The following is a 27,414-nucleotide window of genomic DNA, read 5'->3' on the forward strand; positions in this document are numbered from 1 at the left end:
CTAAAATGAAATCATTTGTAGAGTATAAATATATAAATATATATATATTATTTATATGATGTATATTATATATAATAATATACATGATTTATGAAACGAATTCGAGTATTTTTATTAAATATGTATATTCGAATACACTTAATTTAGTCGAACTACTCTAAATAAATATGTCCGAGTACTCGAATGGTAGGATTCAACTCGGTATTCGTTCGAATTATTAAACCGGATGCGAATTCGCTCAGTTTTTATCCGAATACAAATTATATTCGTTTTTAGCGAGTCGAACCTGAATTACTCGGATTCTTTTCCAGCCCTATTTTTGATCACTTGTCATTTTGTCAAAAGTGAATAAATATATCCGTCAATATATATATAGATAATGTCCAAATATATATATATATTACAAATTTAGAGTTAATTTTAGTAGAAATGTTGATGATAAATGTTCGGATAAAAAGTCTTATTATTGAATCAGCATACAAGGCCCAGATAGTTTATGAGAAAACAATATCCAAACGCTGCCTTAAATTACACACCAACAATTGCACAGCTGCAACCAACACATGAAACTACTCCTAGTTGGAGAATGACGACCCGCCCCTTGACTTTAATCTCTTACAATCCTGTCCCGCGATTCCTCCGAGACTTCCGCTTTCTTCGGATACCATCTTCGAAATATATATATTATTATCATCATTAGTGATCATATTTTAAAATGTAGAAATTATATTTTATCATACTAAATGAAAAATTATTAAAATAGCAGTGTTAAAAGAAAAATACTTGATATCTCGAACAATTTTTGTAACATTTTTCAAAATATTTGTTACCCCACTCTTTCATTTTTAATAAGTCCCAATTTAATGTAAATGACGGAGAAATAATATTTACTCATTCCTAGTAGTAATATAGGTTGTGACTAAAATTTTAATGAGTCAGACAAATTGAATTGCAATATCACTAGTATTATTGTGCATGACATTTATATGCTTTGAATATTTTATTAAACAACAAATCGGAGAGTTTTCAAATGATGTCAAGAAATATTAAAATATAAATATAAATAAAATGAAATTAATAATGAGACTACTTTATTCACATGCCAAATTATATAATAGAATCAAGCAGTTCGAAATAAGCAACCGTTTCCTTCTGCCGCGAAATCAGCTAAAAACCGTGAATTCTGTTTCTTCTTTTGTCCTCTGTTAACTCGCCGTTATGTTTATCCTAATAGGTATTTATTGGTCTGATTTTCCATAACTACTGTCGGTTAAAAGTTAATTATAGCTGAAACTTACCGTCCCCACGTCCACCAGTCCAGGTGTGAATTCCAACGGTAAAAATAGCGGGAACTGGAAATTAACCGCGTGTTAAAAAGGTTAGCGTTATGGATATGAAAAATTAATTTCATTTCCGAAATAAAACCGTGCAGAGATGACCACATTTTCTGAATTATGAATACTTTCTGTATTATTTTTCTATTTTGAAAAGGACAGGGAATCAGGTTAAATAAATTAACAAATAAAAGACATTAAGAAAACATGTCCGTTGAAAATAGTAGAATAGGATGGATGGAAAAGATATTTGTAGAATTAAATTATTTAATTGTGCTGTTTAAGTAAAGAAGGAAAATTGAGCTGTTATTCCATGATCATAAATTACATCGAAAAGTTAAGGACAAGTTAACATGGTCTAATATCACGGAGATTCTGTAGTTTTCTCATTCTCTCCATCCTTAATCTAAGAATATAATACTTGAAATATGAATGATTTGATCTTTCAACACATTATTTAAAGGTGTTTAATTATATAGTTAAAATTGTCATCTTTAAATATTTTTAAATATAAATATATGATTAATATTTTAATTCAAAAAATTATAAAAATAAATAATTTAACTATGCGATCAAAAAGAATTTAAAATATGTGACATAAAAACAAGCGATCTATTTCAAAACAGATACTCATATAGATTATATTTTTCGAACAAATTAGATTGAACTCCAAAATTTCAATTCAACGTATAATTTTCACTCTCATATCCATAATGTAAATAATTAGATATTTTACTCAACTTTTAACTAAATAAGAAAAATTAACTTTTAACTAAACTTTTTTTTATATCACATAAATCACATAAAAAACTAATGTATGTGACTCGTAACAAAATATGGTGAGAGGGGGAACGGTGGGCACGTGATGCAGTCGGTTGGTGGCGGTTAGTAAAAAATAGTGGGAGTATTGGAGTCGCTTGTTTGGTAAAAGTAAAAACAAGCTAACCACGCGGTAAAAACGTAGACGGCGTCAAGTAAAACGTCAATCAGTATATTTACTTTGTGCGTGGGTTAGTCTATAAAAGAAGCCGTTATGCTGGGGCTGCATCTTTCACTTCATTACAAACAACAAGTATCATCACCTCTTCTCTCTCTGCTTTTTCCCTTCCCTCGCCACTACTCTCTCTCTCTCTCTGCATTTTCTTTTTCCCTCCTTCTAGATCCACTTCTAGAGAGAGAGGACAGTTAAGCACACATTCTATATAGTGATAGTGAGAGAGAAGAAATTGACAGGGAAAGTGGATAGCTTACTTACAATGGCGCTTTCTAAAGTTATTGTATCTCTTTCTGCATTGCTGCTTCTCTTGCTCTTCGTCGGAGCCACGGCCGTTCTCAACAACTCCGATCATCTCTCTTCCATTAAGTTCGTCTCTCTCTCTCTCCCCCCCCTCTCTCCCTCCCTCTCTCTCTCTCTCCCAGTAATAGTAAAGATGCTTGAAAACCACACATGCTCTGTTTTTAACTTTATGATCATCAACACAGCTTTGGAGCTAATTTATCAAGTATTTTTGTCATAATTTCGATCCTTAGCTCTGTTTTTATGGAATGTTTGCATTCAATTAGCTAAATTCTCCACATTAACAACTTCATAATGCACTTAATTGTACAAATTTGACCTCAAAACACTCACATTACACGTTCACAAATTTTACAGGAGTGATGAAAAAGCAGAGTTGCAGAACTCGGTCAACTCGTCAATGGCGGCAAGGTACCGAGTCGACTCACCCCCCTCCTAAATCATTTCACCTTACTATACTTTCCTATATCACACTTCTAACCGTTGGATCAGTTGCTGAATCACATTAGCAATAAATCGTAGCCGTTGATCTCACAAAATTCTCATGTAGATGAATAGATACATTGGCGTGTATGTATAGATCTAACCGTTATGTCAGTTCTCGGATTCCTATTTGCCGTTTACTGTTAGTATCAGTGAAGCAAAAGTCCTCATTGGTCTTATTTTATATTTCCATACTTACCCCTACATAACCTCTTTATTCTAATTCCATAAACTATACCAGGGGTATTTAAGTCATTTGGTTCTCACTCTCTCTCTAGAAGGTAGTTTTTAGTTAATTTGTATTGTGAATCCCCAGAAACACTTTTTTATCGGTGGAAGTTGTATACTAGAATGTGAAGAGTATTTGCAGAACTATTCTGTACTTCATTGTATACTTGTTTGTCTATTTTGTGTCAATGTTGAGGTGTTTAATGTTCGTCGGGTCGGGTCTGTTTTATGAGTGTGACCCAAATGAGTTCAGTCCAGGATCAGCTTGAAATTATGGCAAATGGGCTTGTTGGCTTTCTTTGTGCATGTCATGAACTGGGTTGTTGGGTGTATATGGAATTATGGATACAGATTTATATGTATATTTTCGGTTATTTATGGGGGGTTTGTTGGTTTGGTGATGAATTGACTTGAGTATTAATTTGTGTTTTTTAGGTTGGAAGATGTTGATGGTGAAGGCTTAAATGAGCATGCTGTTTCTAACCCAGATGAGGTTGCTTCAATGGTTGACATGTAAGAAAGCCTCTCCTTGTCTGTCTCTCTGTTTTACATTGATTTGGTATTTTCTTGATTACCTTCTCAGATCTTAGTACATGATGCATATGTTAATGTTTTAGAGTATCCCACTTTGTCATTTTCATACTTTTTGTGCCCACATGTTATAATATGGTCTGTAAAATTTGGTGTTAGAGAAATCAAGAATTTTGTTTAAATTAAAGAAGAAGTAATACTAATGTTTTCATCTGCCACATTCCTCTGCAATTGTTAATCTTGTTTGTTAAGATCAGTCACATGGGGGCTTCTGTAATCCATATCTTAGACATTAAATTCTTTCATTCTCTCTTTCTTTTCTGTTTTTCTATTACCCCACCAACCATGTGTTTTATTAAATCTGATACTGACAGCTATGTAAAAATAGTTCTGCTTACTCTGCTATAGGCTCACCCCTGTTCCATTTCAACAACTTTGCATTTTTTATATATCTTCAAGTAGAAAATAAAGTATCATCTTTTATGTTTTGGTTACTACTTACCATAAAATAAAAGTTTGGAATCATCTGTTCTTGATAAGCTTACACACAACATTCCTTTGATTGTGTAGTGCTTGCTTTTCTCAGTCATGTGAATTTGTGCTAACTATAGAATGTCTGTGAGCTTTGGACTATTGTTTACATGAGCATGTTAATGTGATGATCCTAGAGTATATACGGAAGTACTGAAGTAGAATGAAAAAAATATGAATTTCTTAGAAATTGATAATGCTTGTCTAATGTGCATAGAACTATAGAAGTCATCTTATCTACACTGTGTATCCTGAGGATGTCACATGGTAGCATCAACCATGTGGGAAGAAAGTAAGAAAAGTAGGCACCTTGAACTGTATGGTGCTTCCATTAACTTTCTAATAAACCAACAGCATTCGTTCCATTAAACAGGGATGACCATACTTTCTTTTGTGCAAGGACAAGTTAGTTTGTTACTGTATCAACCCCTATCTAGAGATATTTGATTGACTTGATTCTACCGACAGTTCACATAACAAATTTAGCTTTTTGTGTATCACTACCTCAAAATGATTTGTTCAGTCTTATTTAAATAAAAAGTCAAAAAAATAAAGGAACTAATCATCTCTAGTTTCAACAATATTTTAAGGCCTTTCTGCAAACTTAAGTATGGATCTGTGGTCTGTAGTTGGTACGATAATCCATGAAATTATCTTCTTTTAATAATGTAAGAACTCTGTTTAAAGTCCTATTTATTATTTACAGGAGCATCAGAAACAGTACTGAGCGGAGGAAATTGGGATTTTTCTCCTGTGGAACTGGCAATCCTATTGATGATTGTTGGCGCTGTGATTCCAACTGGCATCGTAACCGCAAGAGGCTTGCTGACTGTGGCATTGGTTTTGGCCGAAATGCCATTGGAGGTCGTGATGGTCGCTTCTATGTAGTCACTGATTCTCGTGATGATGACCCTGTTAACCCCAGACCTGGTACCCTACGCCATGCTGTTATCCAGGACAGACCCCTCTGGATTGTGTTCAAGCGCGACATGGTGATACAATTGAAGCAGGAGCTTATCATGAACAGCTTCAAAACAATTGATGGTAGAGGGGTTAATGTCCATATTGCTAATGGCGGGTGCATCACCATCCAGTTTGTAACCAATGTTATAATTCATGGCCTGCATATCCATGACTGCAAACCTACTGGAAATGCTATGGTTAGAAGCTCCCCCACTCATTTTGGGTGGAGGACAATGGCTGATGGAGATGCCATATCCATCTTTGGATCGAGCCATGTCTGGGTTGATCATAATTCACTATCAAACTGCGCAGATGGCCTTGTTGATGCTGTCATGGGCTCAACTGCCATTACAGTTTCCAACAATCATTTCACCCACCACAATGAGGTGCATTAATTTCTCTAACCATTTTAACACAGTCAGTCTAGCTGACTCATTTAGTTGGAAGTGCTAAACTTTGTTATGTGAATCAGGTTATGCTTTTGGGTCACAGTGATTCCTATACGAGAGACAAGCAAATGCAAGTTACTATCGCATATAACCATTTCGGAGAGGGCCTTATTCAAAGGATGCCCAGGTAACATATAACCCTTTATACAGATCATGCTTATTTTTGGCATCTGTTTATGACTGTTAAGAATTAAGAAGTTTATATTTTGTTCCAAGTAAAGATCTAAGAGCATAATTCAACTTTTTTGAGAGTCAAATTGTAAGAAAAATTCAGCTTTAAACCTGTTCTGTTTTTTTATTCTTTACTGGTATTGTATTCCTAACAGTACTAATATGAAAAGTGACATACTATGATGTGATACTAAAATACAAATCCATCGATAAATATTGCAGATGCAGACACGGGTATTTCCATGTAGTCAACAATGACTACACTCACTGGGAGATGTATGCAATTGGTGGAAGTGCAAGCCCTACCATCAACAGCCAAGGAAACAGATACCTAGCCCCAGCTAATCCTTTTGCAAAGGAGGTATTTCTTCTATCCAGTGTCTCTTGTCTGTTAGTATTCTTTCAGATAAAATTATAATCTTTTGCTTGGCTTGAGAATAGAAAATAATAATTCATATGCTTCGGCAGGTGACAAAGCGAGTGGAGACACCTGTTGGTCACTGGAAGGGTTGGAATTGGAGATCAGAGGGTGACTTGTTACTTAATGGAGCATACTTTACGCCATCTGGAGCTGGAGCGACATCTAGCTATGCCAGAGCTTCAAGCTTAGGGGCAAAATCTTCTTCAATGGTCGGTACAATCACTTCTGGAGCTGGCGTTCTTGGCTGTCGCAGAGGCCACCAGTGCTAGCGAACAATTCAAGTAGTTACATGAAGAAAGTTTTTTTTTTTTTTTTTTCTTTTACCCCTCTTTCTAAATTTCTCTTGCCAGTTTCATTTTACTATTAATATCTCTGCCCACCTAAATTTTCATATTCCACATCATAGCTGGTCTTCACTATTGCATTTGGCAAGTGTACAATTTACACATGTCAATGATTTATCCTCCCATATCCTTCCCACCATGGTTGTGCAACCTCGGCCTGCTTCAACTGAAAAACAAATTCCATTTAAGAAGTCCGGTGCAGAAGCGTTGTTCATCATTCTCTTCATTCCATTTTCCAACCTAAAAACCTCATGCATTTCTCCTCTTCCTTACCACCACTACCATTGGCCTGCCTACTCACCTTATATATCTCCGTAATTTGGCACTTACTTTATACTTTGCTGGCATTTGGGTTTATAGGAACAGATTGAGTTTGTAATTTGTCTTTTGTTAGTTTTATTAAGTCATACGTAAAAGCTATATAAGTGTGAATGTCAAGACTCAGTCACTGAGAAAAAAAGAAAGCTTTTGTAATAGATGATGCTGCATAGCCTGCTTACTGTCTTGCTGTGATCTTAACAATCAAAGCTTTTTATTTCCAGTTGATATCCTTTTGGTTGTATATGCAATTTCCCTGTTTTAAATCTCTAGTATATAAGAAATTTCCTTCATGTTTTGTTCTGATTTTACTGTAATACAGGACGTGTTTAAGATCTTAGATCTATTTGTAATTCTTCAAAATATACTCATGTCATATGTGGTAGACTTATACTACCTTGCGTAAATAGTTGCAGTAAAATTCTTCTTTTTACCTTTATTTTTGAATGATAAGATTTAGGTGGGAAACCCCTTTTACTTTTACCATTTCCTCTTTAAACTATGAAGACCAAAAAGAAGTGTCAAACATATACATAAATTTTTTACCATTAATGTTTTATGTTCTGTTCAAAGGCACCCAGTGATAAGTGATCAGCTTTCTCACCTTTTACCCTTGGCTAATTAGTGGCTAATTTGTTGCTAAAGATGAAGGGATGAGGGAACACAAAACTACTCATGTGAGATATGGGCCATGTGCCATGATGTTATGTCTTCCTCTCTCCCTACTCCTGCTCATCATTGGGTCCTTCCTCTTTTCATTTAACCAAACTTTTGCACATGGATACACCATTCAGTGTGATATCACTGAGTTTAACTAACATAATTAGCCACTGATATGACTTTGATATGTGTTAGTTTTCATTTAATTGTTGGTTGTACCAAAACTTGCCAGGCAAAGTTTAAAGGGGACTGGTATGGTTGGTGACTTGATATATGGTAGTTGAATAATTTCATTATGGTTGGTTATGTAGGAGTTATCCAGCTAGAACATAATCAGATTTGTAGAACTAATTGTAAATGTGTTTTCGGAGGATGGTGATGAAATAGATAGGAGCAGGTTGTGCAAATCATTCAGACCTACATATTAGTCGAGTCTGATCAGAAGTTAGATTTTAACCAGGACTTTAATTATTTTCCAAAACCAACTAATAAAATTTTACTCGGCCTGATATATGAAATTATAGCTTCGAGCTGGTTCCGCCACTGAAATCCTTCGTAGGTGAAAGGAGTAAAAATGTGCTTGAGTATCAAATGAGGACAGTGAAAGAAAAGAATATTGACACAAGTAAAACACTGGTATGCTGTAGAATCTACCATCAGATTCTCTGCAAATCTGAGGACATGCGTTGACTGCAAGATCTTGATGAGCTTGACTTGTGCAACAACTTGTTCAGAATCATGTTCAGCTTGACTTGGAACATACATTTACTGTAAAATCCTGGTCAGCTTGATTTGTGCAACAACTTGTTCAAACTATGTACAACTGCTCTGCTCATGCAAGAATCCAGGCAGCAGGCCCAGTACGATACTCCCTCTGTCCCATTTAATTGTATACGTTTCTTTTCAACTGTTCGACACGCATTTCAATGCTATTATAAAATATAGTTCCGTAACTTATTTTTGAGATTTTCTTTTTCTGAATAAAAATAGAACATCCAAACTTTAATTCAGAAAAAGAAAATTTTAAAAATAAATTACACAACTACACTTTACAGGAGCATTAAAGTCCGTGCCGCGTCCCCGTCCCCCAATGTATACAATTCAGGGGGACGGAGGGAGTATGGTAAATGATACTCTACACACATGATTCGATGATTCGATCTTGTAGTATATCTGTACACTGAATTTTTATGTCTGTGAGTATATGACTTTGATTTTGACTTGATACGAAAATTGATTGGATGGGTAAATCAAACAAAAAAACTGATTTAACTGAAATCAACTGATTTTGACATCTGTGTATTTGTTTCAGATTTGTTCTACTGCCTGCTTCTGTATATTCCATCTTGACGATTTTTTATACGAAAACCTTTTGACCACATTTTCCGATCTAAAACATTATTCTGACTCGAAAACCTTCCCCATTTTTTCAATTATGACTATAGAAAATATAAAATTAAATAGTGTTATTTAGCAAAAAATATAAAATTAAATAGTGTCATTTTTGTATCAAACTAAAAGAACGAGCAAAACTCTTACCAGAAGCAAAGAGTTTGATATTTTACGTAGTGAATTACTATTAAAAGTACGCAGTTTAATTACTACAGTGCAAATGACGGAGGATGTCAACACGGTGGAACTCGACCAGATAATTACAAACAACAGCGAACAGTGACGGAATCAGGAATTTTAATAACATCGCAATTACATCCCTATACAAAATTATCATCATATATCAACACAAATGACAAATTACAAACAGCTGGTCATCTGTTAATTGCCGGTAAATTTGTCTTTAAGTTTTTCAGATGACTCGCCAATTTCTTTTGCAGTTTTAACAATGGCCTCTTTCGCATTCAAAACAGCCTCCGTAGCTTGTGTTGCTTTCTCGTCAACCTGTTTCGTCACTGTTGTCACCTGTTTTCGTAAATTAATATCTGCTCAATAAATTTTGTAAATTTAAATAACGCTGAATATTAGTGCACGACAAACGGCGACTCACCGTTTCTGCACTTCCTTTGACCACCTTGGCCGCCCTGCGCCACTCTTTACAAGTTTTTTGGATGTCTTCATCTTTGCTTCTTTCCTTCATGCATTATCACCCATTTAAGTTTTCTAATTTTATTATAATTCGTAGAATAATGCATATAAAAACGATATCAATCAGTAGAATATTATTCCTTTTCCAAAAGATCTCGAGAAAAGATTGTCTAAAAACAGATACTCAATCGTAGAGGTATAAGTCATATTAATAAAAGAAAGATATCGAGAAAAAATAATCAATATATCATGCACGTAAATAAGTTATATGCATGGAGCGAATTTATTTCAATAAGGACGAAACTCACTTTCTGCAGAGGTGTTGTAGCTGTGGCAAAACTTCTAGAGCTCCATATACTCTTTGGAAGACTAGATGTCCAAAGCTTTATAGATCTTGTTAATTTCAAGCTATCCATCGTTTTAATTTTTAGAAACTTTCTGCTGATATAACCTCAAATGAAATGAACAGTATTTGGGTGATTATCTATATGGTTCCTGATAGTTAAAAGTAAGAAGATTGAATATATCGCCACATGTGAGGTCTTGGTTAGATTTGAGGAGATAATTTCTCTGTCCTGTGGTTGTCAAACTTGTTCGAGTTTTGCCATTTATTCTCTGGCGTGTAATTATAGTTACTCAGTTAGTGCAATTTGGTTTTAAGATGTACGGTCCACCCTGCTTTCGTCTTCTTATTTGGTTAAACATACAGGTCTTGAGGTGAATGAATGGGAAAAGAACGCAATGAAATTTGAATTATATTAATATTATAGATAATTGTTTAATAATTTCATTTTTTCTTTCATTCCTACTTACATCTTATATTAGAAGTCACACTCTCTCCTCTACTCAATTTTTTTCAAATTTCATCATTATATATATGTTTTTTTTTTAATTAAAACATCCTTTTTGTGCCTAATATTTTTTTTTATTTTTACTCATTCCACTCCATCTTCGTGTGACAAACAGAACATTTGGGATAACCCTGGAATGAGAACTAAAACGATTAATGCTATGATAACTGATACTCTCCTATTTCTTTACCATTTTTTTATTGTCCCTTCCAATTTTATATTACGAAACTTATCAAAGACTTCATACGTTACAGTCGAATAATTTTACATACTTTTTTCTTATCATTATATATATTCTTCTTAATTTTCCTATTTAATCTATTTGTAAACAGATGAAGGATAGAAAGACATAGCGTCTAGAGAGGAAAAGTTAAGAATGAGAGATAATGGGGCGGTTTGGGTAAGCTTAAAATAAATGTTAATAAAAAAATGGAGTAGAAGTTAAAGACATAACGTCTAGACAGAAAAAGTTAAGAATGAGAGATAATGGGGCCGTTTGGGTGAGATTAAAATAAGTGCTTCTTGCTTAAAATAAAAAAGCGGAATAGAAGTTAGAAGCAAGTTAAGACTTATAAGTGATTAAAGTGTTTGGAAAATAAGCAGAAGCCCTGAAACAAAAGCTCCCAGCTTTTTATAAGTGCTGCTTATTTTTTACACAAACGGTACGAAATAAGTGCTTCTAACTTATAAACCAGAAATCCGGCTTAAAAACCGGAAACAAACACCCCCAATATTAAGTCGGTTTCCACTTATTATCGAAAATTAGGCTAAAGAGCGTTGCTTCCATATGGAACGATGAATAATTATGCAAACATAGAGAAAAAGGAACGGACTCATTTAAAATGACGAGATGAAATAATTGACCTTGATAAGGTTTTTGAGGGTTTTGATAATATGGAGTTTTATTTAATATAGATAGGTGAAAAAATTATTGGGATTGTGACGCTATGAACGTATAGTCGACTAAAATATGCAGGTTATTGTTTGCTTAATTCTTCCAACTCTAAGCTGGAATTTTGTCCTCTTGATTGAGATTGAATTGTTTTTTAAGCAGAGAGGAACAGTCAGAAGCAGATTTTATAAAATCTCAGGTGTAACTGAATCTGTAATACTAAAACAAAATTTAAAGAATAATACACACCCATAATATACAATTTTTGTATGCTGTTGATAAAGAAAAAAAAATCCAAATTTGTATTGTCCTTGAGTTAGCTGCCTGTGATTTTGTTAAGGAACTTGTCTTTTGCAGTCTCTGTGATCTTGTCCTTGGCAGCATTGAAGGCTACGTCTTTTGCATTTTTTACGGCCGTGTCCGTGGCATTCAACACCGCATCCGTACCTTTGGATACCTTCGCACCAACATCCTTTGTCACCTTGTACGCCTGATGCATCGGCCAAGGTTAGTAAACATTATAAATTAAGAGGGTATTTAGATCGTGAGTGGTAATAAAAATCGGGAATGAGAATGAAAGGTATGTGAACGAGAGATATTGGAATGGATATCCAAGAGAGTGTGATGAATGAATGATCCTTCAACTGGGATTATGTTCCCTTTTTATGTCATAAGATTGTTTATCCAAACCAAACAGCAACACATGAATTTAAGATTCTGATTTTTGTTAACCAGACTCATTATCATGAACCGAATGCCTTCTAATTCTACTTGAGATCCTAAGAATGAATTCTAGTACTCACCGTTGTTGCCGAATCTTTAACAACTGCTGCGGATTCTTTAACGGCCCCGCATGCTTGATTCACCTCCTTACAAGTTTTTTTAATGGCTTCCTCGGTCTCGTCTGTTATCTCCCCGCAAGTTTCTTTTATTGATGCTTGATCCTCTGATTGCTCCTCCTACATCAACTCATACCATCAAATTCTTCATTCAAATTTTAACATGCACTACTAGCCCTTTACAATGAAATTCATAATTTTAGGTCATATAATTCACATACATATTAGTACCAGATCATTAAAATACCAATCCTTTTGCAAATTTTTAGACGTACGTAACAATTATTTCGATGTGTAAGGTTTTGTTAGTGATGAAATCAAAACTCACTCTGCACAAAGGTCTTGTAGCGGTGGCTAAACTCCTAGCATTCCATGCACTTTTCGCAGATATGGATGCGCAGAACCTTATCACTCTTACATTCAAGCTTCCCATACTTTATGATTCTTTGCTTTCTTCTTCCAACAACACATCTTTCATTTTGTTTAGTTATCATTTTCTCAATCAAAAAAGTGGCTAATATTAGACTCTTTGATAACCAAAGAAAGAAGACGCATATATTTTGGTACATGTGAGACCTTGATTTAAATGGAGGAGCAAAAATCTCTGTCCTGTCCTGCGGTTGTCAACTTATCAAATTAGGAGAAACAAGTAATTTTACACCACGATCCCTCTAAATTAATTTTTTGGACTATATTTATGATAAAAGTCTCGGTATCAAAAAATTTAGTCTTAAATATTAGTCCAAATTCTAATATAAAGTACTCCCTCCGTCCCAAATTAACTGTCCAATTTGACTTTTTGATGGTCAATTTGACCCAACTTTGACTGAAAATTAAAAATTATTCTTTTACAATTTTAAAATACTGAAAAATATATTCTGAAATAAATTTGATAATCTTTTCAATGATATATATTTCATAATTTTATTCAATTATTTAATATACATATTTTTCAGTCAAAGTTGGGTCAAATTGACCATCAAAAAGTCAAACTGAACCGTTAATTTGGGACGGAGGGAGTAAAAACTAATATTTTGGACTATATTTATGATGAAATTTTAGCAATATAAGAAATTTTATCAAATGTATATATGTTAGTTTGAACTTGAAAGTGTTGATTCATTTAAATGTGAGTATACTATTTTAAAATTCAAAGGAATAATGGATATAACATGAACCAGAAAATTATGTATAATTAATTTATGTTAAAATTAAAATACTTTTTTGAAGTAAATTATTTCTTCTGTTCCAAATATATCAGTCTAGATGGCTTTTACTGTATATTCCTTCTGGCGAGTTTTTAGTTAAAATTAATATATTTTAAAAAAATTAAATAAAAATGTAATAGATTTTTTCAACTGAGAAAAAGGGAAAAAAAATCAAAAAATGCTACTTTACTATCGAATCATAACTCTTGCAGTTACGTGAAGAAATTCAAAAGATCTATAAAATGGACAAGAGAGAGCTAAAATTTCAAACAACAGGATTATTTTAAGGCTCAATATATTCGACTAAATGTTGTAATATGCGAACTCCCCAGTTATGATATATTTGAGGTCAACGAACTCTCAGATGATTCGAGTCGAGTACAGAAATGGAGTATATTAGACCGGGAAGCACGAATTTTAATTGCGGTCCAGCTGAACTAGCTTTTGAATCACTTCAATGCAACCTAGCAACAATTAAAGTACTACTAGCTTATAAATGAAAATGATCACACTCCCTGCCTGATCTAGTTAAGTTCCACGGACCCTAAACCACCAAATGAACCATACTCCCTACGTCTCAATTTATAGGTCCAGTTTGGAAAAAAAATTTGTCCCAAAATACTTGTCCCTCTCTTCTTTCAATACAAATTTATCTACATATTAATTGTGATTTTTTTGAAACTCAACATTATTCTCATTTCTCAATGCACTAAATCCTTATATTTATTGTGATTTTTTTGAAACTCAACAATATTCTCACTTATCAATGCACTAATTAATGATACATGAGATAAAATTCTATTTAACCAACTTTTTTCTTAATACGTGTGTTTATTCCAAAATGGACCTATAAATTGAGACGGAGGGAGTATTTATTAAGGGTACTTGCGCCTTAGACAACCCTACGGGAGCAAACAATAACCGTTGTTCAAGGGCAGACAATTGTTCTATGCTTGTTTATTGTTGACGTCTCTAGAATTTACTAGTATCAAATATATTTAGCTCATAGCATCAAATGTTGTCCTAAGCCAACTTGAAATTTATCAGATATTTGATAAAAAAAAAAAAAATTAACATTCTCACGAACTCAACTTGTTTATTGTCTTAATATACTCATATCACGGATCTAGTAATACAAGTGTCATTCAAAAATTATTCGAGACCTCAATATACTTCCCTTCTTCCTTCAAGTAACGCCTATCCTAAATTCCTAATCAACAAAATGTATAGTGCATATCGATTCTCATTTATCAACCCATGCAGAGTGTACCAAAAGCCTGACATGCATAGCTGGTTGGCAAGGCCGAGCACATCTATGGGCTCTGACCTCTGTCGTCTACCTTGATATGTGTGTTCCATTACCACTGCATGTTCCTACCTTAAATGTACTCCCTCTGTTTTTTTTTATATGACGCTTTGACTTTTGGCACACACTTTTAAGTGCTTTGACCGGGTAGTTAAAAATATTATTTTTAAAATTTTCTTTTTCTGAATAAAAGTTTTGATCATATATTATTATTCAGAAAAAGAAATTTTAAAAAATAATATTTTTAACTACCCGGTCAAAGCACTTAAAAGTGTGTGCCAAAAGTCAAAGCGTCATATTAAAAAAAACAGAGGGAGTACTTTCTTTTCTCCACAGTTGACATCTCTTCCTCAATTTAACTCCATCTCTTCACCTAACTCTGACTCTCCAAAACCACCACTGCACTCCACACTCCACCAGTGCAATTTCAAATGCTATTCTCGAGCTAACATAAATGCACTCCTTTAATTACCTCAACTGTCCTCTCCCTAAATTTTACATATAAATAGTCCTCTGTCAAAGTAGTCTAGACATTCACACAGTGTACTTAAAGCAATATATAAATTTAGCCATTTAGGGTTTGTCTGTGTGTGTGTAAAAGTGTGTGAGAAATGGCGAAGTTGTACGTAGTGCTTGTACTTTCACTAGTCCTTGTGCATGCAATGGCGGCACGTGACATTCCTACTGAAAAACATGACACGGAGACGGTGGTTGTCGCTACCACCACTAATGGAGGTGGCAAAGCCGTCAAGGACAAGAAGTGTGCTGTTGGATTTGTCGGCGTTGGCGGCGCTGTTGGCGGCGTTGCAGGTGTTGTTCCACTTGGCGGCATTGGTGGGGTCGGCGGAGCTGGTGGAGTTGGCGGTGCTGGTGGGCTTGGTGGCCTCGGTGGACTTGGCGGCGCAGGTGGGCTTGGTGGTGCTAGTGGGCTAGGAGGTCTTGGAGGTGCAAGTGGGCTTGGTGGGCTCGGAGGTGCAAGTGGGCTAGGTGGGCTCGGAGGTGCAGGGGCAGGTGGACTAGGTGGGCTAGGTGGTGTTGGAGGTGGCGTTGGGGGAGGTGCTGGTGGTGCCGGTGGAGTTGGTGGTGGTGTTTTACCTTGAAATGATTAAGAACAAAGATGCATGCAACATTCACTAGTATTGCATAATTTTTCGTATATTAGTACGGAGGAGCTGGTGGATCTGTTCTACTTCTAGGGTTTAATTAAGTTGGCATTTGGTTTCAACAAGTATTATTGTATTATTCGATTACGTAACTATGTTTTGTTTTCCTTGATCGCTGTCTGATCTGGTTTCGTGTGCATGCTGCTGATGAGTTAATTAATTACTCCCTCCGTCCCTATTTATCTGTCCACTTTGGAAGTAAAAACTTGTCCCTATTTATCTGTCCATTTATATAACCAAAGCAAAATTTTTCATTTAATAACCTGAAGAGTCTTTGACTTTGTTCTTCTAGCTATAAATAATATGACTATTATTCACTGATTCATCAAATTTGTATTGGATAACGGAGTACTCCCACTAGTATTTTCCTACAATTAAGGCATTAAATAAGGGTATTGATGGAAGTTTCTTATCAAACTTAAATTTTCTTAATATGCGTGAAAATGTTAAAAGTGGACAGATAAATAGGGACGGAGGGAGTAATAAATATTCTTAATTTTTAGTCGTGGACGGTGTACGTTTCTTTTATACTACTGTATTTCAGTTGATAGTAGTTGAATTCAACAGCACATGATGCATGTAGCTAAAACGATTATGTATAGATAATAGATTCGAAGTTACTTACCGTAACACTTAGCAAAGAAAAGTTAATTGAGGACTAAACACATTTTAATGACAAAACCTCAATTTAATTGTTATACTTATAGGATTTTAAATGTGCATGTACGTATTACATGCAGGTTAAAGATAAAATGTGTATTACATGTTTAAAATGTGATTTCATGATGGTGCTGATATTGTCGCGTTTTTACAACGATTTTAGGTATGGGACCGATCTTTGTATTTTCAGATAAGATTGCACATACGTTTCTCTTGCGTTGTACAACATTATTATTCCAGAGTTGTTTAACAGTGTTCGTCATAAAGTTCTCTAATATGATGTTAATCAGAGTAAATATCTAAAATTTTCATTACTTCATTTATTCCATTGCTAATATTTTAGTTAGAATTCTAACTCATATTGTTTTGGAAGAAATGTTCATTCTATATCTACATCATGTTTCATTATGATCTTTATCACAATAAATTTAAACTCATCCATATATATATATAACATATATAGTCATTATTTTTCATACTCTTTTCTTTCTCCATAAAATTTCTATATAATTTTTCATTACATTCCCCCCTGATTTCATTTCATCCAAATGAACACAGCCTAAAATTGTATAAAATGCTTAACTAGCAAGAATAAAAACGTCCTATAAATATGAGATGTACCTACAAGACCTATTTTATGTGTATTGTTATGACCGAATATTACCATCAACCAAAATTTTAATATTTCAATTTATGTAAAGTGTTGCCGGGACTAGTCCAAACCAATATTCCCACAATACATCTCCCAGAAGGACGGGATTTATTTCCAGATAGAGTTCCCCTTTTTCTTAATTTTAATATACGAAAGCATTCATTAGAGCATCTCCAAGGCTAATCCTTATATTGATTACCTAAAATATCATAAAATAATGATTACCTAAAATATAGGTAAGCAAAAAGTTGTTTTACTCCAATGTTATTATCTATACATGTTACCTATAATTTAAAAATTACTACTCCCTCCGTCCCTTTTTATCTGTCCATTTTGGGAAAAAAAACACATACCAAGGAATACTTGATTGTATAAACTTTTTCATTAAATACCTCTAATTAATATCTTGAAAATGATGGAATACCCCTACTTTATGTCTTGAAAATATGAATTCAACCAAGTTTTAAATAAGTCAAGCCTTGAAAATTGAAATTATGGAGATATATTTGAAAAACTATCATTAAATTAGTTTTGAAAGTATAAATGGACAGATAAATAGGGACAAATTCTTACTTCCAAAGTGGACAAATAAATAGGGACGGAGGGAGTAGTATTTATTCAATATTTAAGGTGATATATGTAAGAAGAGGGAGAGTTGGAGTAAATATATGTTATATTATAGATAATATTGATGATGTGGCATTATAGGGGTTAGGGTTGGCTTTTGCTCCCTCAAATAAGGAGATGAGTTTTCTCTCCCCTAAAATTTTTAGGGGATAGGGAGTTGCTTTGGAGGACTATTTTTGATCTTAACCTCTAAAGCTTGTCCACCTAGACCAAATATGAGTAGGGAGAGCTTGCATTGGGTTGCTCTTAATACCTTTTTACTGTATCTACCAAAAATTACCAGCAAACTATTTGTAATTAACTTCACGAAAATAGGCAACAAAAATAATATAATAATCTATATAAAGCCCAAGTAGGTTCCGGCAGAAACCAGCCATTTCTAAAGTTCAAGTGAAACAAAGCCATGGCTTCACCTCGCCATTCTCTCCTCCTCTTAACACTAGCTTTATACACTTCCACAGCTCCAGGTGATGGCCTCTTTGGATTTCGAACGACATTCATTCGGCAACAATCAGAGTACATTGCCACGCGGGAGCTGGCGGAAATTTCGTAAATCTCGGCAGTCGTGAGTGGAGTCATGAATAGTTCTTGGGATTGTGTTATTTTGCATATTGGACGAATACAAATAAGTTTGTTGGGAGGACAGCGTACCAGGCAAGTAGAGACGCTGGCCACAAGATTGTGTACTGGGTTGCCTCAGAAGATGGATTTTATTTTGGTTATGATTGGGATTCTGAGATTGTTTACTAATTAAACTGTGTACCTTGCATTTCCCTACATGGTTTCACTTGTGCAACTATATCATCGAATATCGATCTGTGCCATTTTTATCTAATGAAACTCATGGAAATATATCTGGGGAATCCTCTTGTTTAAATATACAGAACTCTTCCAGATTCTCATTGCCTAACTGGGTTTCAGATAGTCCTGGTATACCTTTTATTCATCTACTTATTCTACTTGCTCAATCTATTGCTTACTTTGTTTGGGACAATTAATATGATTATTTTGATATGTGGGTATCAAAGTACTATTCCATAAATGAGTTTTCTTGGGAGAAGAAGATGAGTATTCGTCCAAATAGAGAGATTCGTGTGGAACTCATGGGTGTAAGGAACAATGGTGAACCAATTCTTGCAAGATCATTTGAACCCGAATTGAGAACCACTAGGATCTCACTAGCATCCCCGTTCTGTGATCACAGATCAAAATAGTAAATCTTTTATCTAACTGAAATGCACTCACTCGGAAGCGAGTCACTAAGCTGCACCACATGAAGAGGGTTGTCTTTTCCAATACTACACAATGTACTACATTACACAATAATCACAATGTACTACGCATAAGAATTTCTGACTATCCGCCAGCCACAAGCCATAGATATCTCGATTTGGTGACGAGATATACCAGTAATCATATGGTGAAAATGTGAGCTTAAAACATATAGATGGACAGATAGAGAAGATGAAATGTCTCTACAGCATAAATGCATAATACTCCACTACTACTTCCAGAGTCAGTTGCAACAAAACTGAGTCATGTCATATTTATCCTTTTTATGAAATTAAGGTGCCTTTTGGCATTGCTTTCCCTGACCCAAAAATCAGGTTGGGGACATTACAATTTTTTGTAAACATGTAGGGATGCAATTTTCAATGGAATATTCAAGATGATCTAGAGCTAGACATATAGATTGATATCATAATTTACGTCAAAGCAATGAGAGAGAAGCAATATGTACATTCACAAGGCGTTGTCGTCTTCCAAAGGAGCATTGTCTTTTAAAAGAGAATCATAAACCGGAGGTGGGATTACATTGCCTTCACGCTTATTAGAATCAATCAGCATCTGAACAACCTCTCTCATCGATGGACGATCATTGGGTTTCATGTTCGTGCACCTTATAGCAATCTTTAAAACAGTAAGCATGTGATTTACAATTTGCTCATCTTCCAAATTCAATCTGCTATCAAGTATGCCAGATGTGAATGAATGTTCTTGGATGTATTTCCTCACACATGTAACAAGATCACCACCATCATCCAATGGTTGTACAGGAGTTTTCCCTGTTAACAACTCTAGTAGCACAACCCCATAGCTATAGATATCGCATTTCTCTGTAACCCTCATGGTGTACGCATATTCTGCAATAACGGAAAGCCACATTGAAACATCACATAAACATCAAAACCCATGTTATACAAAATTGTATGGCAGAGGGATAAACACAGTCTCTAGGCCATTTTTTCATCATTTAATTGAGATATAAAGTAATAACAGACCAACACAACATAGCATGACAAAATGTATGACAGCAAAAGAAGATTTTTGGTTAAAGAAAAATGTAATAAATATTTTTTCACGACTCATCCCTTTCTCTCTTGACTTTTAGTAAATGCCTGACATGGGTATTGTGGCACAATGAAGAGTCCAAGTAACATAGAGTTCATCTATTAAATAAGAGAGAAAGCCAATTTCTGGAGATGGAGAGAACCAGTAGAAACACTTACGTAGCCATAGGTTTATGTCACTATTCTTCAATTTACCTAGTTTAGATGTCTAATTATGTTGAACACAACTGTTAAAATAATGATTTGTTATAGGATATTAGCTTAAATAGACTAGCCAAGTGTTATTAGAAGATAAATAAGATAACATGTTCAAATAAGCTGATGGAGGGAACTGTCAAGTCTGTCAAAGTGAGTATATATACATGAACATTGTAATCGATGAGTCGGATTATTAAGAAAGAAAAGACAAAGTTCTCGATTTTCTCATCTCCCTCTCTAGTTTCTCTCTTATCATCGTTCTATCTGTTTTACATTTCTCTGCAAGTTTAAGTTGTTTTGTCAGTCAATTCCATTGAATTGAAAATTAAGTTAAATCTTTATAAAAAAAAAAAAGGAAACTAATAGTAATTGGTATCTACTATTCAATACTATCATCTAGGGGTGCCCATGGGTTATTAAAACCCGCCCAAACCGATCTAACCGACCCAACCCGACTCTAAACCAACCCGAAAATATTTAACCCGAATTTTGATTGGGTTAAAAATTATTAAAACCGATTTAAATGGGTTGGGTTAGGGTTTTGCCTATAACCCGCCCATTCTAACCCGACCCGCATATTTTATTTAGTTTTAATATATTTTATTTTTTTTTTACTGAAACACTTTTAGATGTCTTTCTATCTAAACTAACATTATATCACATATTACTTAAATTCATAATAAATGTGTGAAACAATAACTAATTTGAACGAATTATGAGTTCCGCTTAATAAGAACTAAGTTATTGGCAAACAAACTCGATAATGAGCTCAACTTGTCTTGAAAAAATTGTGAAGCTTAATAAGAACTAAGCTATTGGCAAACAAACTTGATAATGAGCTCAACTTATCTTGAAAAAATTGTGAAATTACAAAACTAAGTGATCATACCTCAAACTCATTTTCTAGTAACCTATTCTACCCAACCCAAACCGACCCAAACCGAAATAAAATCTAACCGACCCAACCCGATGAAATTTAAACCGAACGTTAGTTGGGTTAAAAATTAAAAAAACCGAACTAAATGGGTTGGGTTAGGGTTTAACATATAATCCGCCCAACCCGACCCGCGGGCACCCCTGCTATCATCTTCTAAAAAGGGAAGAATTATCTAGTGCTTATATAGTTTAAACAACTAAATGAGTTTTATATATCTGATCATTTAAACTATATTCAAATTAGTGTGAAATTAATTGTGTGTTCTGCAATCTGCAACAGTAATATTCAGATTTTTTCGAATTTTTTTTTTAAGGTTAAGCATATTGAGGAAATAAGGAACATATACTGTATCACCAGAACTTCTCTATATGACATGGCTTGTAATATTATTGCTGAAGTGTGTCTTTATTATTCTACAATCAGCTGCATTAGTAATATATTTATGATCCTACTGGCTACTGCTACAATAAGATGAGTAATAGTATTGAGATTATGTTATGATGAATTATATACACGTTCCAGACTTAGAGTCTCAGCTAATCCTATGTTTATGTCAAACTGATTATCTCAGGAAGGTTATAAATCAATGTTTTCGATAACCACTTGACATTAAAATATAATTTTATACAGTTCTCAAATAGTAAAAACGTCGGAAAACTCATTCAGCTATATAAGACTTTATTACAAAGGAGGTACGGACAAGATAATTTAAGTAATTATCGCTAGACTTGCATGCAAAAAATGTCCAAACGGGGCATTCGTATAATTCTATAGTGGCAACAAACATCAAACCCAAAAAACAAATGATGTACAAAATTATGAACTAGAAGAATACAGTTGAGAGGGTTTACCAGGGGCAATGTATCCATATGATCCTGCAACAGCAGACATGGACTTCGACTGAGGCATATCAATAACCTTTGCCAAACCAAAGTCACCAACATGAGCTTCAAAGTCATGATCAAGTAATATGTTATTCGATTTTATATCACGGTGAATAATCCTGTGCTTGCAGTCATGATGTAAATATGAAAGACCTTGAGCGGCCCCAAGAGAAATTGTGAAGCGTATCGGCCATTCCAAGTTGCAAGATGATCCGTGAAGTAATTCTCCCAAGCTACCCCTTGCAAGGTACTCATAGAGAAGCAAATTGGAACCCTGGTGATAGAAAAACCCATATAGCTCCACAATGTTACGATGCCTAATTTTTCCCAATGTTCTAATTTCGGCTCGGAAACCATTATCGATATCATTTCCTTCTCTGTTAGATGCAAGTTTCTTAACTGCAATTGTTTGTCCAGACTGCATAACTGCCTTATAAACTGTCCCAGCAGCTCCCTTTCCAATGACATAACTATCATCAAAGTTGTTTGTTGCATCAACAAGATCCTGAAATGTGAACCCCTCTTTTGGAGGAAAATATATATCAGAGACTGGTGCTGATATATCTTTATCCTGGATGGCAGAATTTTTCTCAACTGGTTGCCGCATCATGATACATATGATGACTATGATGAGAATAAGTGAAACTCCACCTACTACAGCAGAACCAATAGCAATTTTCCTTTGACGACCACTTTTACTTTGCAGAGAAGGTGGAACTGAATCAACAGATGGTTCGCGGTTGCAATCACCTAATGGACCACCGCATAGTCCTTTATTCCCAAGAAAGCTATTCTTGTCCATGCTCTGGAACACTAATACGGGAGGCAGGGGTCCATACAGATTATTGTTGGAGAAATTACATCCCAATAAACTTGACAAATTCCCCAATGTGTTTGGAATTTCACCAGCCAATTGGTTGTCGTTGAGCAGTAGGTTTTCCAGCCTAATAAGGTTACCCAAGTCAAATGGTATACGGCCAGAAAGATTGTTAAAACTTAAATTCAATGCAATCTGTAATGATGTAAAAAAACCCAACTCATTTGGTATTTCACCAGAGAAATAATTTCCACCCATCTGCAACTCCAACAAACGGGAGAGATTTCCCAATGCTGCTGGTATATTACCCGATAACTTATTATCAGAAAGCTTAAGATGATCCATCTGTGATAGACTGCCAAGCTCATTTGGTATAGAACCCTGAAAATTATTCTGGCTGAGATCAAGCTGTTGCAGTGCCTTGCAGTTAAGAATTTCAGGTGGTATCTGTCCTGTGATAAAATTTGAAGAAATATTGAATATTACCAATTTATACAAATTACCTATTTCCTTTGGCAGCTGGGATGTGAAGTAATTGCCCGAAAGATCAAGTCTTTGCAGTTTCTGGCATTTTCCAATTTCAATTGGTATAGAACCCCTGAATTTGTTCTGCCTTAATTCAATAGCAGACATTCTCTCCAATTTGCACAGCTCCGAAGGAAAACTCCCAGTTAGTCTATTCCGATTCAGCCGAAGTTGACTCAACGATGGACAACGTAAGAGTCCTTCGGGAATATTCCCGTACAGCTGATTAGAGTCCAGATTCAGTGTCTCTAATTTTGAGCGTCGACAAATATGAGGAGGGATTTTTCCAGTCAAGTTATTAAAAGAAAAGTCAACTACCCCAAGTCGATTGTAGACCCCAAGCCACTGCGGAATGCTACCAGTAAGAGAATTGTTAAAGAGCTGGAGCTGTTCCAAATTAGTTAAATATTGAAAACTATATGGAATAGAGCCTGTGAGGTGATTCAAAGAGAGATCAAGCTTTCTCAAGCTCTTCAAGCTACCAAACTCGTCTGGTATAACACCTGTGAGCTGATTCTGAAACAGATAAAGCAAAGATAAATTTTTTATTCGACTAAACTCGACAGGAATTTCTCCGCTCAGAGAATTTTCTGAAAAATCAATTTCTAATGCCCTTGAAAGGTTTCCTATATCCCTAGGAATTGAACCATTTAATGCGTTTCTATATAAGTACAACTTCCTCAAAGATTTCATGTTAAATATCTCCTTCGGAATCTCTCCAAAAAAATTGTTACTGTACAGGGCAAGAGTCACGAGATTCATACAATTCACAAGCTCTGCTGGTATATACCCAGAAAGATCATTACCCCAAAGAATGATATCAGTCAAATTTATTAGCCTACCTAGTCCTTTAGGTAGATTACCCTCTAAACGATTTTCAGCAAGACCAAGATATTGCAAATTATGACAATCAGCTATTTCTGCCGGCAACTCTCCAGATATTTCATTTTGTCCAGCCCTAAATATTCTCAAACTCCTAAGCTTTCCAAAAGAACGAGGCAATGTACCACTTAGCTTGTTGGAGTATGCAACCAACTCAGACAACGAAGATAGATTCCCGATTTCTTCAGGAATAGGACCGGTGATCTTGTTATTGCACAAGTTCAAGTATGTCAACAAGGGTAGCTTACAAATTCCAGGTGGAATCTGCCCTTCAAATTGATTATTATTCAAGTAAAGAGTTCCTAACCTTGAGCAATTTCCTATCTCCTTTGGAATAGTTCCACTGAATGCATTGTGAGAGATATCAAGGTAAGTTAAGAAAACCAAACCTCCAATACTAGAGCTTAAGTGTCCTGAAAGATTCATACCCCTTAGTTGAAGAGAATACACCACAGGATCAACATCGCTTGTGCAACTCACACCACTCCATAAACAAGGAGTCTGATCACTCGAATTCCAGTTCCCAAGATGATTAAACTCATCTCGAAGTCCTTTCTTTAACTCCAACAAGTGCATTCCTTCAGCATTCAACCCCTCTGATCGACAACTTAAAAAAGAACACAGTAAAATCCCCATTAAACTAACAGCACAACCTCCTCCTAACCCAAATAACCGATACATTGTAACCGCCTTGAGTACCAAACTAATGTTCTACCAACAAATTCTCAACCTCCACAATTCCAACCAACTAAAATTACCATGTCAAAGGCCAGAACTTGCAACTCATTAAGCTCAAAAGTAGTGTCTATCAAATCAACTCAACTGATTAATCTGTAAGAAAAGAAAAACAGTAAACAAAATGGCATCTACACAATTGCATCACAAAAACTTCTTCTAAAGTTTTATTTCAAATTAAGTACCCAAAAAGACGTTTTATTACATACCGAAATCAAGAAATTGATAAAGAAAAACATAGTCTTGGAAGAAAGACTCGAAACAATTGTGCATTCCGGAATAATTAATCAAATAAATTCAAGTAAAGATTAAAGATTACAGCTTTAGACATACCTTTAAATATCCCAGAACTTGAAATAATCGTAATAAATGGAGCTCGTTAAAGTGATTCAACTTTCTCGCTTCTCTGTATGTGTATATATGAATTCTCTTTATGTACAAATTGATATATAAGTAGTAGCAGAAAGTACAGAGCAGAATTTAGTATGTATAAAAGTAAGTAGTAGAATTTAGAGTAGAATTTCAAAAAGTTTGCTTGAGAGAAAGGCGAACTTTCAGGACACATGAAATGAAAGGGGTTGATTGATAATGACAGTGTTTGTGAGAGTGCAAAATCCAGTGCAGTCAACGTGTGTAGCGTATTCAGTCGCGTACGTTACTAAAATAATTATACAAGTTTTATATATTATAGATTAAATTTAAGAGTACTCTCTTTGTGCCTCACGTTCTTGGATGGAGTACACATTGTAACCGCAGGTTGGAGATATAATTTTATAAATTATTTTAATTTCTTTTTTAGTTAAATTTTAATATTTAAATATTTATTAAAATAAAATTATTTAGAAATTAAATATGAAATTATATTATATATTATATATTTTAAAAGACGTGTTAAGTAATAAAAATGTTATTAAAAATGAGAGACGGGGGATAACCCTTAGGACTCCTTTTTTCTCTCGAAACGTGTGACTATTTCCTTTGAAATATATTCTTTGAGTTTTAATATTAGTCTTGTTCATTTTAATTTCTTAAATAGATTTTTGATATTTTAATTTTTGATATTACAAATAGTGTTTATAATTTTGTTTGATTTAAATAAAAATAATAATGAATATTTATGCTTTGCTTTCACATTTTAACTAAAATAAATAATTAAATTTTTGAGTTTAACTTAGGATAGGTAAGTAGGTAATAGATTTAATGAGAGCACGTATATTAAATATATAGTAAGATATATTGTACTATATTTCTTTTAAAAATTTTATTTTATCGTATTCCTTACCTAGCGATATAAATATCTATGATCAATACTTTTCTGAATAATAGTTAACATTAAATAAATATGATTCTAAGGATACATATTACATGTATAAATAATTTTGAGTATTTATCACAAACACTATTTTTTTGAAGATCCTTTTTATAAATTTATTATCTTTTAAAACTATTTTCAAAAATACTTTTCCGCCAAATACAACTAAATATAATTTTATTATTTATATAACAAAACATATTTACGATCAAAATTAACTAAATACAAATTTTTCCCTCGTTTCTATCTTTTTTTTTCGCTGCAACTACGCGGCATCGCCGCCGGGTGTTGGTCTCAAGTGTCACATTTTAGCAACAAAAGACCTATATTGTCATTTTCTGATAAAATGGCCATAACTATCACTTCAAAACGCAACTTCATGTTGTGTTAATAAAAACGAAACTTCTAAGTCGTGTTTTAAACTAAAAACACAACTTTAAGTTGTGTTTTACTCAGAAAAATCAAAACACAACTTCAAATCGTGTTTTGAAGTGAAAGTTTGGGCCATTTTTCCACAAAACGACATCGAGACCCATATGATCTAAAATAGTGATTTCTGGGACTTTTTCTCGTCGTTGCCACGGGTTATCAAACGTCTTCTATGCTGGAGACGCAAAATTAAAACACGTATTAAATCTTTGATACATAATCTCACATAATCATCTTGAAATCTAATTTGATTTTCCTATTTAACAAGATATTCATCACCCAATAATTAATTGTATATCATATGTGTTATATTTTTGACGTATTCTTAAGAAAAATTGTTGCGCCGGCTAAGTAAGTCATGGTTTCATGATTGTTC

At 34.3% G+C, this 27,414-nt stretch overlaps 3 protein-coding genes across 3 annotated transcripts; 2 read left to right on the forward strand and 1 right to left on the reverse strand.

The window, feature by feature from the left end:
- Positions 1-2,380: 2,380 nt before the first annotated feature.
- On the forward strand, positions 2,381-7,298 carry LOC108199856 (probable pectate lyase 8). Its single transcript, XM_017367857.2, has 7 exons — positions 2,381-2,697; positions 2,989-3,042; positions 3,778-3,855; positions 5,111-5,753; positions 5,840-5,943; positions 6,210-6,348; positions 6,456-7,298. Exons 1-7 carry the CDS (start codon positions 2,591-2,593, stop codon positions 6,675-6,677), a joined length of 1,347 nt encoding a protein of 448 aa, XP_017223346.1. The 5' UTR covers positions 2,381-2,590; the 3' UTR covers positions 6,678-7,298.
- Positions 7,299-15,240: 7,942 nt separating this feature from the next.
- On the forward strand, positions 15,241-16,139 carry LOC108197120 (glycine-rich protein 23). The gene has a single exon (XM_017364633.2). It carries the CDS (start codon positions 15,478-15,480, stop codon positions 15,964-15,966), a length of 489 nt encoding a protein of 162 aa, XP_017220122.1. The 5' UTR covers positions 15,241-15,477; the 3' UTR covers positions 15,967-16,139.
- A 3,349-nt stretch (positions 16,140-19,488) lies between these two features.
- On the reverse strand, positions 19,489-25,902 carry LOC108197119 (probable leucine-rich repeat receptor-like protein kinase At5g63930). The gene is made up of 3 exons (XM_017364631.2): positions 25,631-25,902; positions 22,306-25,393; positions 19,489-20,112 (listed from the first exon to the last, which is right to left on the reverse strand). The coding sequence occupies exons 2-3, from the start codon at positions 25,241-25,243 to the stop codon at positions 19,712-19,714; spliced, it is 3,339 nt and encodes a 1,112-aa protein (XP_017220120.1). The 5' UTR covers positions 25,244-25,393; positions 25,631-25,902; the 3' UTR covers positions 19,489-19,711.
- Between the last annotated feature and the right edge of the window lie 1,512 nt (positions 25,903-27,414).

Source organism: Daucus carota, chromosome 8, assembly GCF_001625215.2.
Source record: "Daucus carota subsp. sativus chromosome 8, DH1 v3.0, whole genome shotgun sequence".
Classification (NCBI taxonomy): Eukaryota; Viridiplantae; Streptophyta; class Magnoliopsida; order Apiales; family Apiaceae; genus Daucus; species Daucus carota.